The following is a 12,361-nucleotide window of genomic DNA, read 5'->3' as shown; positions in this document are numbered from 1 at the left end:
GTGGAAGTTAGACTCTAAAAGCGAATTTTCCCAATAAATCAATTCTTCTACCTTTTTTTCTATTAAGAATGGTATAGGGAGGCTGAAAGTAGTTATTCTATTCAGAATAACTTCTGAATTCAAAGGTGTCCCCACATTATATGGCGTTATTTCAACTGTTATTCTGACATTGCTTGGTCTGTGTAGTGTATGTCCATAACTTGCACATTATGGTTTTTCCTCCAGTTGTTAAAGGAGTGATTAATTTCTTTCTTTATTAAAGTCAATTTGTGGAACAGAAGTGATGTCGCTTGTTGCAGATCATATCAAATACATGGAATAACTGACTAATATAGAGTATATTAAACTGCCACACAACAATGTTACAGTTGTGTGAAAAGTTCTTTAAATAATCAAATACATGGAATAACTGACTAATATAGAGTATATTAAACTGCCACACAACAATGTTAGTTGTGTGAAAAGTTCTTTAAAAAGTAAAATACATCTATATTTAAAGTTTGTTTCCTTGTTCTTTAACTTTATGTTGAGTCTTCTGTTCCACTGTCCATTAAGAAATGCAAAATTACATAGCCCACTGAAACAGAGAACTTAATATCAAAATAAAAGAGTAAGTGTCACACTCTACACTTCCTCTTCACTATTCATAAGCTTATGAAGCAGTCTACAGAAAAAAAAAATTTGAAACAATCTTCCTAAATTCTTGGATGTTTGTAAAACTCTTGGAGAAGGAGTTTTAGATTAAATTTCTTCCATTGATTGGTGTGTATACTCAAGTAGAAATCTAGATTTTATTTTTTTTTTTAGGCAGGTACTGTCCTTCAGTCTTGGACAGACGTAGTAAGGACTGAATTTATACCCAGTTAGTTTTATAGCAAGTTAACTTCGGCAGACCATAAGACCATCATCCTCTAAACATCTATTAATACGAGTTGTACTTCCCTTGTGAGTAGCTCAGAGTCCAGGATGGAGTTCATTTTCTGCAGCTGAAATGTATGGTTGAGGGTAGTGGTAACTTCAGGAAGTATGAAGAAATAACGAGGTGATGGGAAGCCAATTAGTGGGTTATTTGCTCAGGCTTCATAGTTTTATATCCTTTTTCCAATATAGTCTGGTTTATCTTAAGAAAAAAAAAATACCATGCCCGTCTGAGCAGTGAGGTCAGTAGGGCTACAGTCACTAGGTCTGTAATAGTAGCTTAATGTGGTGAAGGACAGGGAGGAAGGTTGGGGAAGTAACCCTTCTTATGCTAAAGCATAATAAATATTGTAATAATTCTTGTCTGAGTTTCTCTTGAGATTCTCAAAAGAAAAAAAGAAAATTTTCTCTTCTGCTTAATGATGAAGTTGTATAATAATGTAGAACTTGAGACTGAACTGCTTTGCAAAAAAAAATTTTGATCTTTGCTTTTCATATCAGATGACACATGGTTTGTTTTTCTGATATTTGTCCTAATCTTGATATGGCCCAAATCAAGGCTTTAGCTACCACAGTGAGCGCTAGTTTATGCTTCCTTTGTTTGGGGGAGGCATGGAGGGGTGGGGAGAAGTGCAACTGTTCAAGGTACATACACACACAGAGCTTCCTAGTGAGGTAGTGTTGCACTCCCTTTCATGGAGGGGCCCTGCCTCACTAGAAAGGAAATATGTGTGCATGCCTGCGGAACAAGCCACCTCCCCTTTGTACAGCTTAGAGACAATAATACACCTTAATGAGAAAACTTGGGTGGGTGGAGGAAAGAAATTACTTTTGACCTTAGAGTTAGTCCTCTTTCTAGAGAAGAATAATAAAGCATGTAGCAGATGCATTATTACAACCAGATTTAATATACAAATCTGTCCATTCTTCTGTTTATGTATGTATTTGTAAACCTGAGACAGCAGTGTTAAGTACGCTTGAATTCCTGGCTGTACTGAATTGCCATTGAAATGTTTATGCAAACTTGCTCTTACAATCTTGGTTATAAACATTACTAAACTGTGTTCTCTGAATAGAACATAAAGTAGAATACAAGCAGCTATGGATAGATTATCATTGCTACCAAAGCAGATCTGAAAAAGGGGGTTTGTTTTTTGTGGGTTTCTCTTGAGAAGAAGAGAACTTCTAAAATTGAGGTAGCTGTGTTGTGTGGCAAATATAATGCATCAGCACTACATTTAAAAAAGTTGTTGGCTCACCTCCATTTTTATTGAAGCTCATCACAAGGCTGTCTGTTTTAGGAGAAGCAGAGGTGGAAAACATGGAGTATTTCTTAAATTTCTTTCATAAGTGTCTTCAGAGACAAGTGATACTATGCTGTATTGTTGCTATTGCTTTCTTTATGCTTCCCAGCACTTACAGAATACTTATATATATATAACATTTTTTGTCAAATTGTGGTTTTTTTCCCTACCAGAGTAATGCCACTTCAATCTCTCAGCATGCTTCTAACTTGCACACACACAGGGGGATGAGTTTTATATCTGATTGTAGCCGGTGAACAATTTTAATACTGAATATTCGTGAGGAAGAAAAAAGGTTCCAGCTGGACCCCACAGGGTTATTCCTTTTTGTTTGCAGCAAGCATATCCCCTAAAGTAGGCTTGAAGCCCGTTTTGTTCTTCCTGTTTAAATTCAACCAACTTTCCAGTAAACTGTTACCTTGTAAATTAAAAATGAAAACAACATAAGCTGTATCCCCTGTGATCTTGGAGCGTTTTTGGCAGGAGATGAGAAAATTGGTAGCAAGATTAATGCCTTTGTTTTTTAATCTTTATGCAGGCACACATGTATTCTTTGGGTGCAACACTGAAAGCAGCAATAGAATATATAGTAGAACCTGAGACAGAATCAGAATTTGGGCAAGATCTGCATACTCTGCTGGAACAAATGCAAGAAGAGAATCCTGAAAATAGACCAGATATTGAGGTAAAATACCCCTACATGATTTTCTTTTTCAAAATGTAACAAATATTTCTGCATATGATGAGACATGATCTTCGTATGTAATATACCTCAAAAAATTTCTCCTGACTCTAGGAAAACCTCAGCTTTCTTGCAAAATCTTTCTTCATCCTGTAATGGTGATACCATCTGAAACTGTTTCTTCCCATTGAATGTTTAGTTTACAGAGAGTGTCAATTAGAAGTAAGAGCACAGGCATTATGCTGTGAAATTTGTATGGTGCCTCAAATGATGTTTGGATTGCATTTAAGAAGGGGATAGAGGAAAACCTCTGTTCCTTGGTATGTGGAAAGCATTGTTTTTCAAAGCATTACTACTAACTAGTTTTTCTGTAAATATATAAATGTTTTGTAGTATTTGATTAGGTATCTTAATTGGGGTTTCTTTGTTATTTCATTTAGCCTCGTATTTTACCTTTAATTTCTGAAATAATTTTAAGATAGGATTTTTCAAGATGATGTTTTCAAATGATTAAGATAGTAAAAGTTGGCATTTAATACAGTGTTATCTGACATTGATGTGTGAAAGCTTAGCTTCAGTGTATTGTTTTTACAGGCTTTCAGACTGTAGCTAGAGAATGACAGTTACCCAAATGTGACTTTTCTTGGATTCAGCTCTTCTGCTTCAGAATAGTGCTATCTCCTATTTTTGGGATTTGTTTTGGTTTGCAGATGGTGTGTTTTTGTTGGGGATTTTTGTTTGCTTGTTTTCTTTCCTGAGCTGATAGTGTATATTGCTAAATGGTGTAGCACCTGTAATCAATACTTAGCAGAAAGAGTGCTGCAACAGAAGAATGAATAGATACATTTTCATAAAGTGAATAATACTGGCTCCCTGGTTGAGGACTGCCCAGGCAGGAGATCATTCCTGACATAGAGCCTACTTGATCAACCCCTGTATTTTTATTCATTTACTTTTAAGCATAGGGAGTGCTACACTACCCCTTTCCTGACTATCATTTGCAATTGGTCTACAGTTCCTGAAAGCTATTGCTAAATACTTACATCAGCCCAAAAATAGAGTGGGTCAAGGCTGGTCTAGGGTGTAATACATGAAGGTCTCTTTTTGACTATGTGTTCTCTTTTCTGTTCCTTCTCAACCAGACCCTTTCTTGGGTGAAAAAGAGTGGGGGGAGCTATATGGAGGGGAAGACCAATAGGCTTTTCCAGGTTTTTCACTAGACTCCAGCACACCTGGATACCTGTCTCAATTTTTCCTGTCATTCCACTAGACTGCAGCACACCTGGATACCTGTCTAACTTTTTCCTGTTGTTCCTCAAGGTGATATGTGAACCAACAGGCCCATTTTCTTCCTTCCACTCACAACAGTGGAAGAGCAGTTAAGCAGCTCAGTGGGGAAGTAAGAGCAGCTCCTCAAACCTGTATGAGGCCTCATCAGTGTTTACCTAGGAACAGTTACTGAGGAAACAGTGGGATGCATTTGGAGAGGTGGCTCTCTTCTACACCCTGCTCATGATGACAGGTTTTTAAATCTGTGAATGTCTGCAGTTAATTGTGTGTGACACCAGAACTAATACCATCAAATGATGCTCAGGCTGCAGGTTAGAGATGTATACTACTCTTTCTTCTTGTGATCTGATAATGATTGCTTTTTCTAATTGGGAATAATCCTTTCTAGAAATTTGTATTTTGTAGTTTTTAAAATATTAATGTTTTAATGTCATTTTGGTAATAAAAGCATTCATCATCCTGCTTAAGTCATTCAATTCAAGGGAATCACTGGCTGTTTAAAAAATAATCCGCACTCTACCTTTTTATGTTTTCAGTATGTTATTCATGAAGGATAACATTAAATATTATTAATTTTTATCAGTTAGTGTTCTAACTGTAGGTTAGAACTTGAACTGTATTAAATAATTTCATGATAGCACATGGTAAAAATAAGAAATTCATTCGTCCATATAATAAAACACACAGTGTAATGAACAGTGCAACCTCCAATGTGGCATCATATAAATTCAGATATACTGTGTGAGTTAACATGATTCACTTTAGTCAAAATTCACAAATCTATTAATTATTAAATAAGTATTTAACACTAACTTTCTCTAGAGCATTTTGTCATTATGTGAAGAAAAACTGAAGATTGCTTCATCAAGTAATATTTGTCGAAGCTTATCTGCTGTTGGAAGAAGGGTTCTTTCAATTGAATCATTTGGTGCTTCTCAAGGTAACCATAAAATGTATTCAGTCTAGAAGTCTAGATTGTGTGACATATCTAATGATTTTAAAATATTATCTTTGTGTACTTTCCTGTTACAGGTTCCTTTCTAGATAACAAAAATAATTAGTATTTGTGGATTGGGGGTGGGGAGCAGGGGACATAAAATTCTTAATGAACGCAGTTGTTATATAGTTAGCATGTCCTCTATGATTTAAAAGTTGTTTGTCCAGAAATAATTAATTTGTTTAACATACAGAAGATACGTTACAGCAGTGTCAGAAAAAGCAATATAAATATTTACTGAGAAGGATTAGAAGGTTTAAATACACATTTAATATAAGCATCTGTTTTTTGCATCTAGATGTCTGTGATAACGTGTGGAAGGGAAGAATGTGTCAGAGAAGTTTGGGATCTAAATTATGTTCAAATGAGAAAAACAACATAGCAGGTGATTCGTCTGCAGTGGAAAATGTGACAGCTATCTGTCATAAGGACTCTTCTGTAGTTACTATGGTGACTGGCACAGAAAGTGGTTTAAAGGAAATGCAAATTGATCTGGATAATGAGAAAACTCAACATTCACAACTTGCAAGTCAAGCTACAAAGAGCAAAGAAGAGGACAACCATGCAGTGTACACTGACAGTTTTGCTAGTGTTGCTTTGGATATAAAATCATGTGTTATTGACCTGGAGAGAGATGGTATTTTTAAGAAAGGGTCTTTGAGAAAAATTAAAACCTTTCCAAAGCTACCACTTGAATCTGCAGATACAAATAACTTTTTTACTTCTGTAACCAACAGTGGACCACTAGCTAGGAAAAATCACTTGCTAACACAAGAGCCACTACCTCTAGACAATAATAATGAGGTTGCTTTTTCAAAGGAAAATCTGAATTCATTTGCTATTAGTAGTCCACCCAAAGCAGAACCAAAGAATCTCCAGGTTAATGATCTTCATTTAGAAGCTCCGTGTGTGTGCACACAGGTGTCCGGAATGAATCTAGAAGAACATATGTCTTTTATTAATGGTAAAAAGAGAGGTTCTGCCTCATCTGATCACAAAGAAGACTGTTCTGATGCTACCTCTGAAATGCCAAATACAGCCGGTATGCTAAAAGGCCCAAATCAATCAGTTGCTGGAGCAAAAATGCTAGACAATTACATGGCATTGGAAGACACTGCTGAAACTTTTCATGGGTCAAATGAAAATTCTTTACCACATTTTAACAAGATGTCTTCAGTGTTAACAACAAAGCCCAGTGGGAACAGATATGGATCAAACCTAATTAGGTCTCCAGAATTAAGCAACGGTGTGATGAGTGCAAACAATAATGAAGATAATCTTTGTGGAGGCAGAGGGTCAGAAATCAAAAGTAATGAGCAGGTAGTAAAAATAAAGTCTTCATTATATGGTTGCTGTAGTCACTTATGTGGAGATGAAATGACTTAAATACTGTGTGATTGCTTTCCCCCTTGCCCCCTCTAGCATCCTGGAAAATCAAATTTTGCTAGTCTGCACAATTTGAGTTAATACTGGAAACTTAATTCTTTTTTCCTCTTTAAAAGTAAAGTGCTACAGTGAAATTAATGCTATTGCAAAATCAACTTTCATTTTCATTTTTTTTACAAATAGAGCATTCTTACTAGTGTGTTAGAGCAGCATACGTAATAGTTGATTACATTTGTAAGAGAACATTACCAAAGCATATGTATATTTTTAACTCTTTACGTTACTGTCTGTGCATAAAATTAAATACCTTGCAGTGGGCCTCCCAGGAGCTTACAGAAATTGCAGAGTTCCTGACTGTCAACCTGACCTCACTGAAATTAATGGCAATATCCCGTCTGCTTTGGGATGTGAAAAGGCTCCACTTTTTTTTTTTTAAACATACATGTGCATTTACGTTTTTGAAAATTGTACATGTGCTGTATCTGTTCTGTGTTCTTAAATTACCACCTGTGTGTTTGTTATGTATATTTCATGACAGAATTCAAATATGTGCACATATGACGGATATGTTGTCTCAAGCATTTCATCTTTATAAATAGCCAGATAAGAGGAGGGAGAGCTGATATTAGTCTACTAGAATTTGTTGATAGTGTAGTATTGTCTCTTCTCTGTTCAAATTGCATATTTTCAGGGTAGACAAGTTTGGTCTCTGACTAGATGGTTTTCTCTTGTGCCACACTCAAAGAGATATAAACAGTCCATGTGATAGGAGAGCTGCTAGCTAAAGATGCAGGATAGCTGATGCTTTTCCAGCCTTGCTGTGACTTGAGAAAAATGAGCAGCACAAACTTCACACATTTCATTGCCAGAAATCATGCTTAGGTGAAGATGTTGGGGTTTTTCCTTACTTGTCTACTGATAATTCAGCCTTGTTCTCCCTGCCTAATAGCCAGTCTTCCAGCCATCCCGTGCATTGGCATCTAGGGCTATTTTCAGTCTGCATCTTGTCACCTTGTCCAAACACCTCCACTGGAGTAGTAACCTAGGACTGTCAAGTGTGTAAATATCCTCTGGTTCATCATAGCTAAAAAAATAATGCAATGTTAAAGGTTCAGTTCTAGCTGCTTTTTGTCTTTTCCTGTCTCTTCTCCCTGCAATAACATGCACTTATTAAATGTCAGAGTACAGGAGGATAGGAAATATGGATAAGTACCACATGGTATGGTTTCCCTCTCTGAGGGAGTTACTCGTTGTATGCATATTGAGTCCTTCATTTAGTTTTTAAATCCTGCAGGTTCATTCTTCAGACTCTGGGAAAAGATCCATTTATGGTAGACACATTCTTTTTTTTTTTTTTTCATTTCTTCGCTGGACTATGCAACCTTACATATTCAGAAGAGAGTGCCAAGTAATAATCAGATTTATAATCATTCCAAAGTCTTCTGCTTTTGCTATGTCATTTGCTACTCTGGATTTACCTGAACCTCCTTCATTTGGTAGATGTGCTTGTATTTCTAACAAGGATTATAGCAATTTCAGTGACTGACTTCTTGTGAGAAAATATATACAGAAATCTGGATGTCCTAGTATTCAAGCAGCAGAAACAACTGTTTTTCATCTTATGTCCAAACATTTTTTTTGTCTGAATTGAAGTTTTATTTTTATACTAAACTGTATAAACCTAGGAAGTTATTTGCACATTATTTGACATGGAGAGGGTGGCTAAGATGAGGCCATCAGACCATTATAAAACCACTGCAGCTGATTTGTTGGGGTGGTTTTTTTGGGTGGTGGTGGTGGTTGTTGTTTTGGGTGGAGTAGGGGTGTTTCTCATTCCAAGAAATAAAGGTACCACACTTGAGTCACTTGCCTTAGGGTGGAAGTGGACTTACTTAAGCCTGTGTGTTAACTAGAGAGGTGTGAGGAATAAGCTGCCATCGCTTAAGAACATAAATTGAGTGGATTGATTGAGAGTAAAATAGAGTGTAAAGAAGGGGTCCTTCTTTAAGCAGGAAAAAAACCTGTCGAAATAAAACCTATATTCTATCCCTACTGGATTGTGAGGACAACAGTTTTAAGTTTGGGTACATGAAGATACTTTCAAGAAAATCTTTAGAACTGTAGTTTTCTAAAATTCTTGCATGATTTAAAAGCTGTAACGAAAGTCCTGTTTGCTTTTCCTACAACACTTGAGATTGGCACTCAAAAAAGTAAACCAAAATATGTTTTCAGGTTATCCTGCCATTCTTCCCAAATCCTTTTTCTTCAGATATTTCATCTTCAGTTTAAATAGTGTTCTTTCAGCCTGAACAGAATTTCATTCTTCAAAATAAGTGAGTTCTTTAGAAGTGAGGTTATCCTGCTCCCACTGAATTCTCAAAACAATCAGTGAGTTAGAAAAGGTAACTATTATTCCAGTTATGCTAATAAGCAGGGTCGTAATAAATGTGATCTGAAATGAAGACACCAGTGTGGTAGTTGTCTCTGAAATGAAACTGGAGTGTTATAGCTGTGTTTTCAGTAGAAAAAAGGTTTGATAGACTCATGCTCTATATTATTGTTTAATAATTGATTCCAGCAAATATTCAGGTTTTGCCACATAAAAATATTATGCTCTTTAGAGCTTGTTAAAATCCGAAGTTTGTTTAAATAAAAAAAAACCACAACCCACCACTGATTATTTAACTGCTGTAGGGAGGAAAAAAGCATTTAAATACATCAACGCCTGTGAGCAACAACACCTAGGTTTCTGAAGTGGCTGGCTGAACCCTGAAATCCTACGCTTCTGCCCTGGTAATCTTTGTTTCCTGAAGGAGGGTCATTAATTTTCAGTAGTCATTAAACTGTATAGCACACTCTATTGTAAGACTTCTTAGAGAAGGGGGGAGGTGGTGTAATGTCTTCAGCTTCTTCTTCCTCTTTTGGAAAACAGATTTTATTCCTCAGGCCTCTGAAGCATAGTAGTTTCTGCCACTGTCTTACCTCCTGACAATTGCAAAAATAAAGCCATGCTGTGATACTCCTTGTGTGAAAAAGTTACAGCTGATGTCTCTGTACACTTTCAAGTTCCCTTTCATTTCTCTGTGCCAGAATCTTACCAAATACCTAAAAATTTTAGAGGATTGGGTTTTTTTATGCTAATCCTGAGTTTGAGAGTTTTGTTTGTTCATTTTCTATAAAGGCACAAAGTGTGAAGCCCCAGCTAAAGTAATTTCTATCTTCTGGGCTAAATGGAAAACACCTCAGAAGATTGACAGCACTGCTTTTCACTAGTTTTCTGTAACAGATAAACATGATTGCAGCAAACTGCTTGTAGAATAGTATCTCTAGCATCTCTTTAAATATTTCTTGTTCTTTAGGGAAAGTGCAATATGAGTCCCATCCGGTTGAAGATCAACCTTGTCTACTCTGGAGAACAGACAGTTTTTCTTACCTGTCAGTAATACTTCTCCAGTGGACAGTATTTTTCTAATACCCCAACACTGCTTCTTAATGTTGTGTGCTTTACTGCTGGTAAGCATTACTAAAATTACTTGCTTGCTTTTTGTCTGGCTACTGCGATGTATCTTGTGAGGGATTTCCTAGTAATTTTTATAGTTTTGCATGCCATAAATAAATATTTTTCACTTCAAGTTTGAGTGGGGATCTCTTATTTCTCTAACCAACTTCATTCCAATCAGGTGTGTCTCATCTCTAATGCTTTTAAATGTTTCTTTGTGATTCAAAAGCTATGGCCTTTACAAGGGAAGGGGTAGTGGGAATTTGGCACATACACATTTGGTTTTTGTTGGTCATTCGTACCCAGTCAAGCATGAGAGAAGTGAAAATCCATGTAGCCAGCGAATGACACTTGAACACTGGGGAAATAACGCTTGAAGGAAAGAAAAGTTGTCTATTCTCAGAGTAGTACTTAAGAAAGGAATAGTCAGAATCTTGCTTCCTTTGACCATTTAAAATACGCCAGCATTATGTTCATAAGATACAGTACATTGGCATAGTCTGAATGCTTTGGAAATTTTGAGTTTACAATTCTGGTACCAAAAAAGAAATAAAAGATCTGTTACATAATCTTTGCAGCACTGGGAAAAAAATGAAAAACAAAAACAAATGAACAAAACAAACCCCAAACAAACAAAAGAAAAAAAACCCACACCATCACTTTTTTGACAAGTGAGGTTTAAAATGCAATCTTTTCAGCATAAGACAAAATGTCACCAATATGTAGCTATAGGCAATAATAAGTCATGCGGCTTTTTCATAGTTTCTATCAAAATTCCTGTACTAAACAAGAAAATAACATTTTAACAACTGGGTTTTGTAATTTCTGTTATTAAAAGGTCTGGTTTAGAATATGAAGAGAAAATTCCAGGAGGAGGCACTGGATTATAATTTTGTTTGCTCTTTGCAATTTCACTGGTTGATAATATATTAATTTTTCTATCACTATTAAAATAGTGTTAATGCTTTAAATGAAGTGGACTTGAGGCCTATGGATGATGAACAGTTATCTTGCTTTGCTAAAATGTCTGAATAGACAGTTAAGAGGCAACACACGCTAGAGGCAGTCTGACTAAAAATTGTAATCATATATTTGTCAGCACTTCAAATTTTTTTTTTCTTGGTGATTCTTGGGATTTTTTGAAGCTGTAAGAAGTAGAAGTAGTAATAGCCATGAATCAGACACTTGCATGTTAAAAAAAAAAAAAAAAAGAAAAGAAAAAACCCAAACCTGAGACAGATACCTGAATAAGGGAGTTTTACACTTAAATGCTTACCTGAACATAAACATGTTTGGTGGAATTTGAACTTGCGTTGGGTTAAATACTCATCTTGAGGCTTAAAAAAAAAAAAAAAAATGCCTTATAAGGTTAGGTTGAGAAGTGTATCGTTTTTCCTTTGGAAACTATTTTAACCAGACTTCTTCATTTAACCCGACTTCTCGGGTATTTTTTTCATGAATAAAAATAACCTTTTGGTATGGTGAAGGTGAGGAGAGTCTTGAATTATAGTAAGAGACACTAGCAGTGCAGTCAGGTGTTAGTATCACAGAAGAACAATTAGCATATGAATGCTGGCTAGCAATATTAATATTTGCATTTTAATCTTTCTTTAGGATGCTTTCAGAGAGAAACAATGAGGGTATGCATTTAAACGAAGTCTGTAACCAGATTGAATCCTTTTTTTTTTTTTTTTTCCCCTGATTCAGGTTATTTGGCCCATCCTGTGGATGGCAGTGATTCTCACTTCTGCTAAGATTTGCTTTTTCTGCATTCTTTTTTCTTCTGAAACAGAATTTCAGTTTCTGGTGCCTTTTCATCCTCTATTTTGTTATCTACCATTGACACTTTTCTTCTTTCTTATCATAAACTTTTGCTGCTGCTCTTAGGGTTTATTCCTATTTTCCTGCTGTGCTTAAATCTTTCTGTCATTTCTTTCTTCCTCTAGAGAGCTTGGATATCCCAGAAGTGATGAGAAATACCTTTCAGCTTTCGGCTGTACAGCTAACTCTTCTCCAGTCTAGTGAGAGATTCTTCTTCCCCTGGCTAGCTATTCATCACCTTCTCCTGCAGTGAGAGGTGATTTGTATATGCGATAGAGGAAGTCCATCTTTCTCCACTGCAGCTTTTAGATCCTCTAGGAACATAAACTTCAAGAGGAGAGATTATCTTACATGTGGCAGTTAGGTGTACTTATTACAAAAATATTCCCAAATTCCAAAACCTTCTTAATATTCTCATTAGTCTGTGGAATTTCTCTTTTGATTTCTTTCCATTTGTGTCAGCT

General features: G+C 36.0%; 1 protein-coding gene across 1 annotated transcript in view; it reads left to right on the top strand.

Moving 5' to 3' along the window:
• Positions 1 to 12,361, top strand: part of LOC104512238 (protein very KIND-like) — a gene marked incomplete at both ends in the record, with an annotated part of 54,655 nt that overhangs the window by 15,997 nt on the left and 26,297 nt on the right. The window contains 3 exons of the mRNA XM_010155154.1: positions 2,761 to 2,907; positions 5,017 to 5,134; positions 5,490 to 6,511. Of these exons, the coding sequence (XP_010153456.1) occupies positions 2,761 to 2,907; positions 5,017 to 5,134; positions 5,490 to 6,511 (1,287 nt within the window). The remainder of the gene's footprint in view (positions 1 to 2,760; positions 2,908 to 5,016; positions 5,135 to 5,489; positions 6,512 to 12,361) is intronic.

This window comes from Eurypyga helias, unplaced genomic scaffold, assembly GCF_000690775.1.
Source record: "Eurypyga helias isolate BGI_N326 unplaced genomic scaffold, ASM69077v1 scaffold867, whole genome shotgun sequence".
Classification (NCBI taxonomy): Eukaryota; Metazoa; Chordata; class Aves; order Eurypygiformes; family Eurypygidae; genus Eurypyga; species Eurypyga helias.
This window is presented reverse-complemented; position numbering and strand designations above follow the sequence as displayed.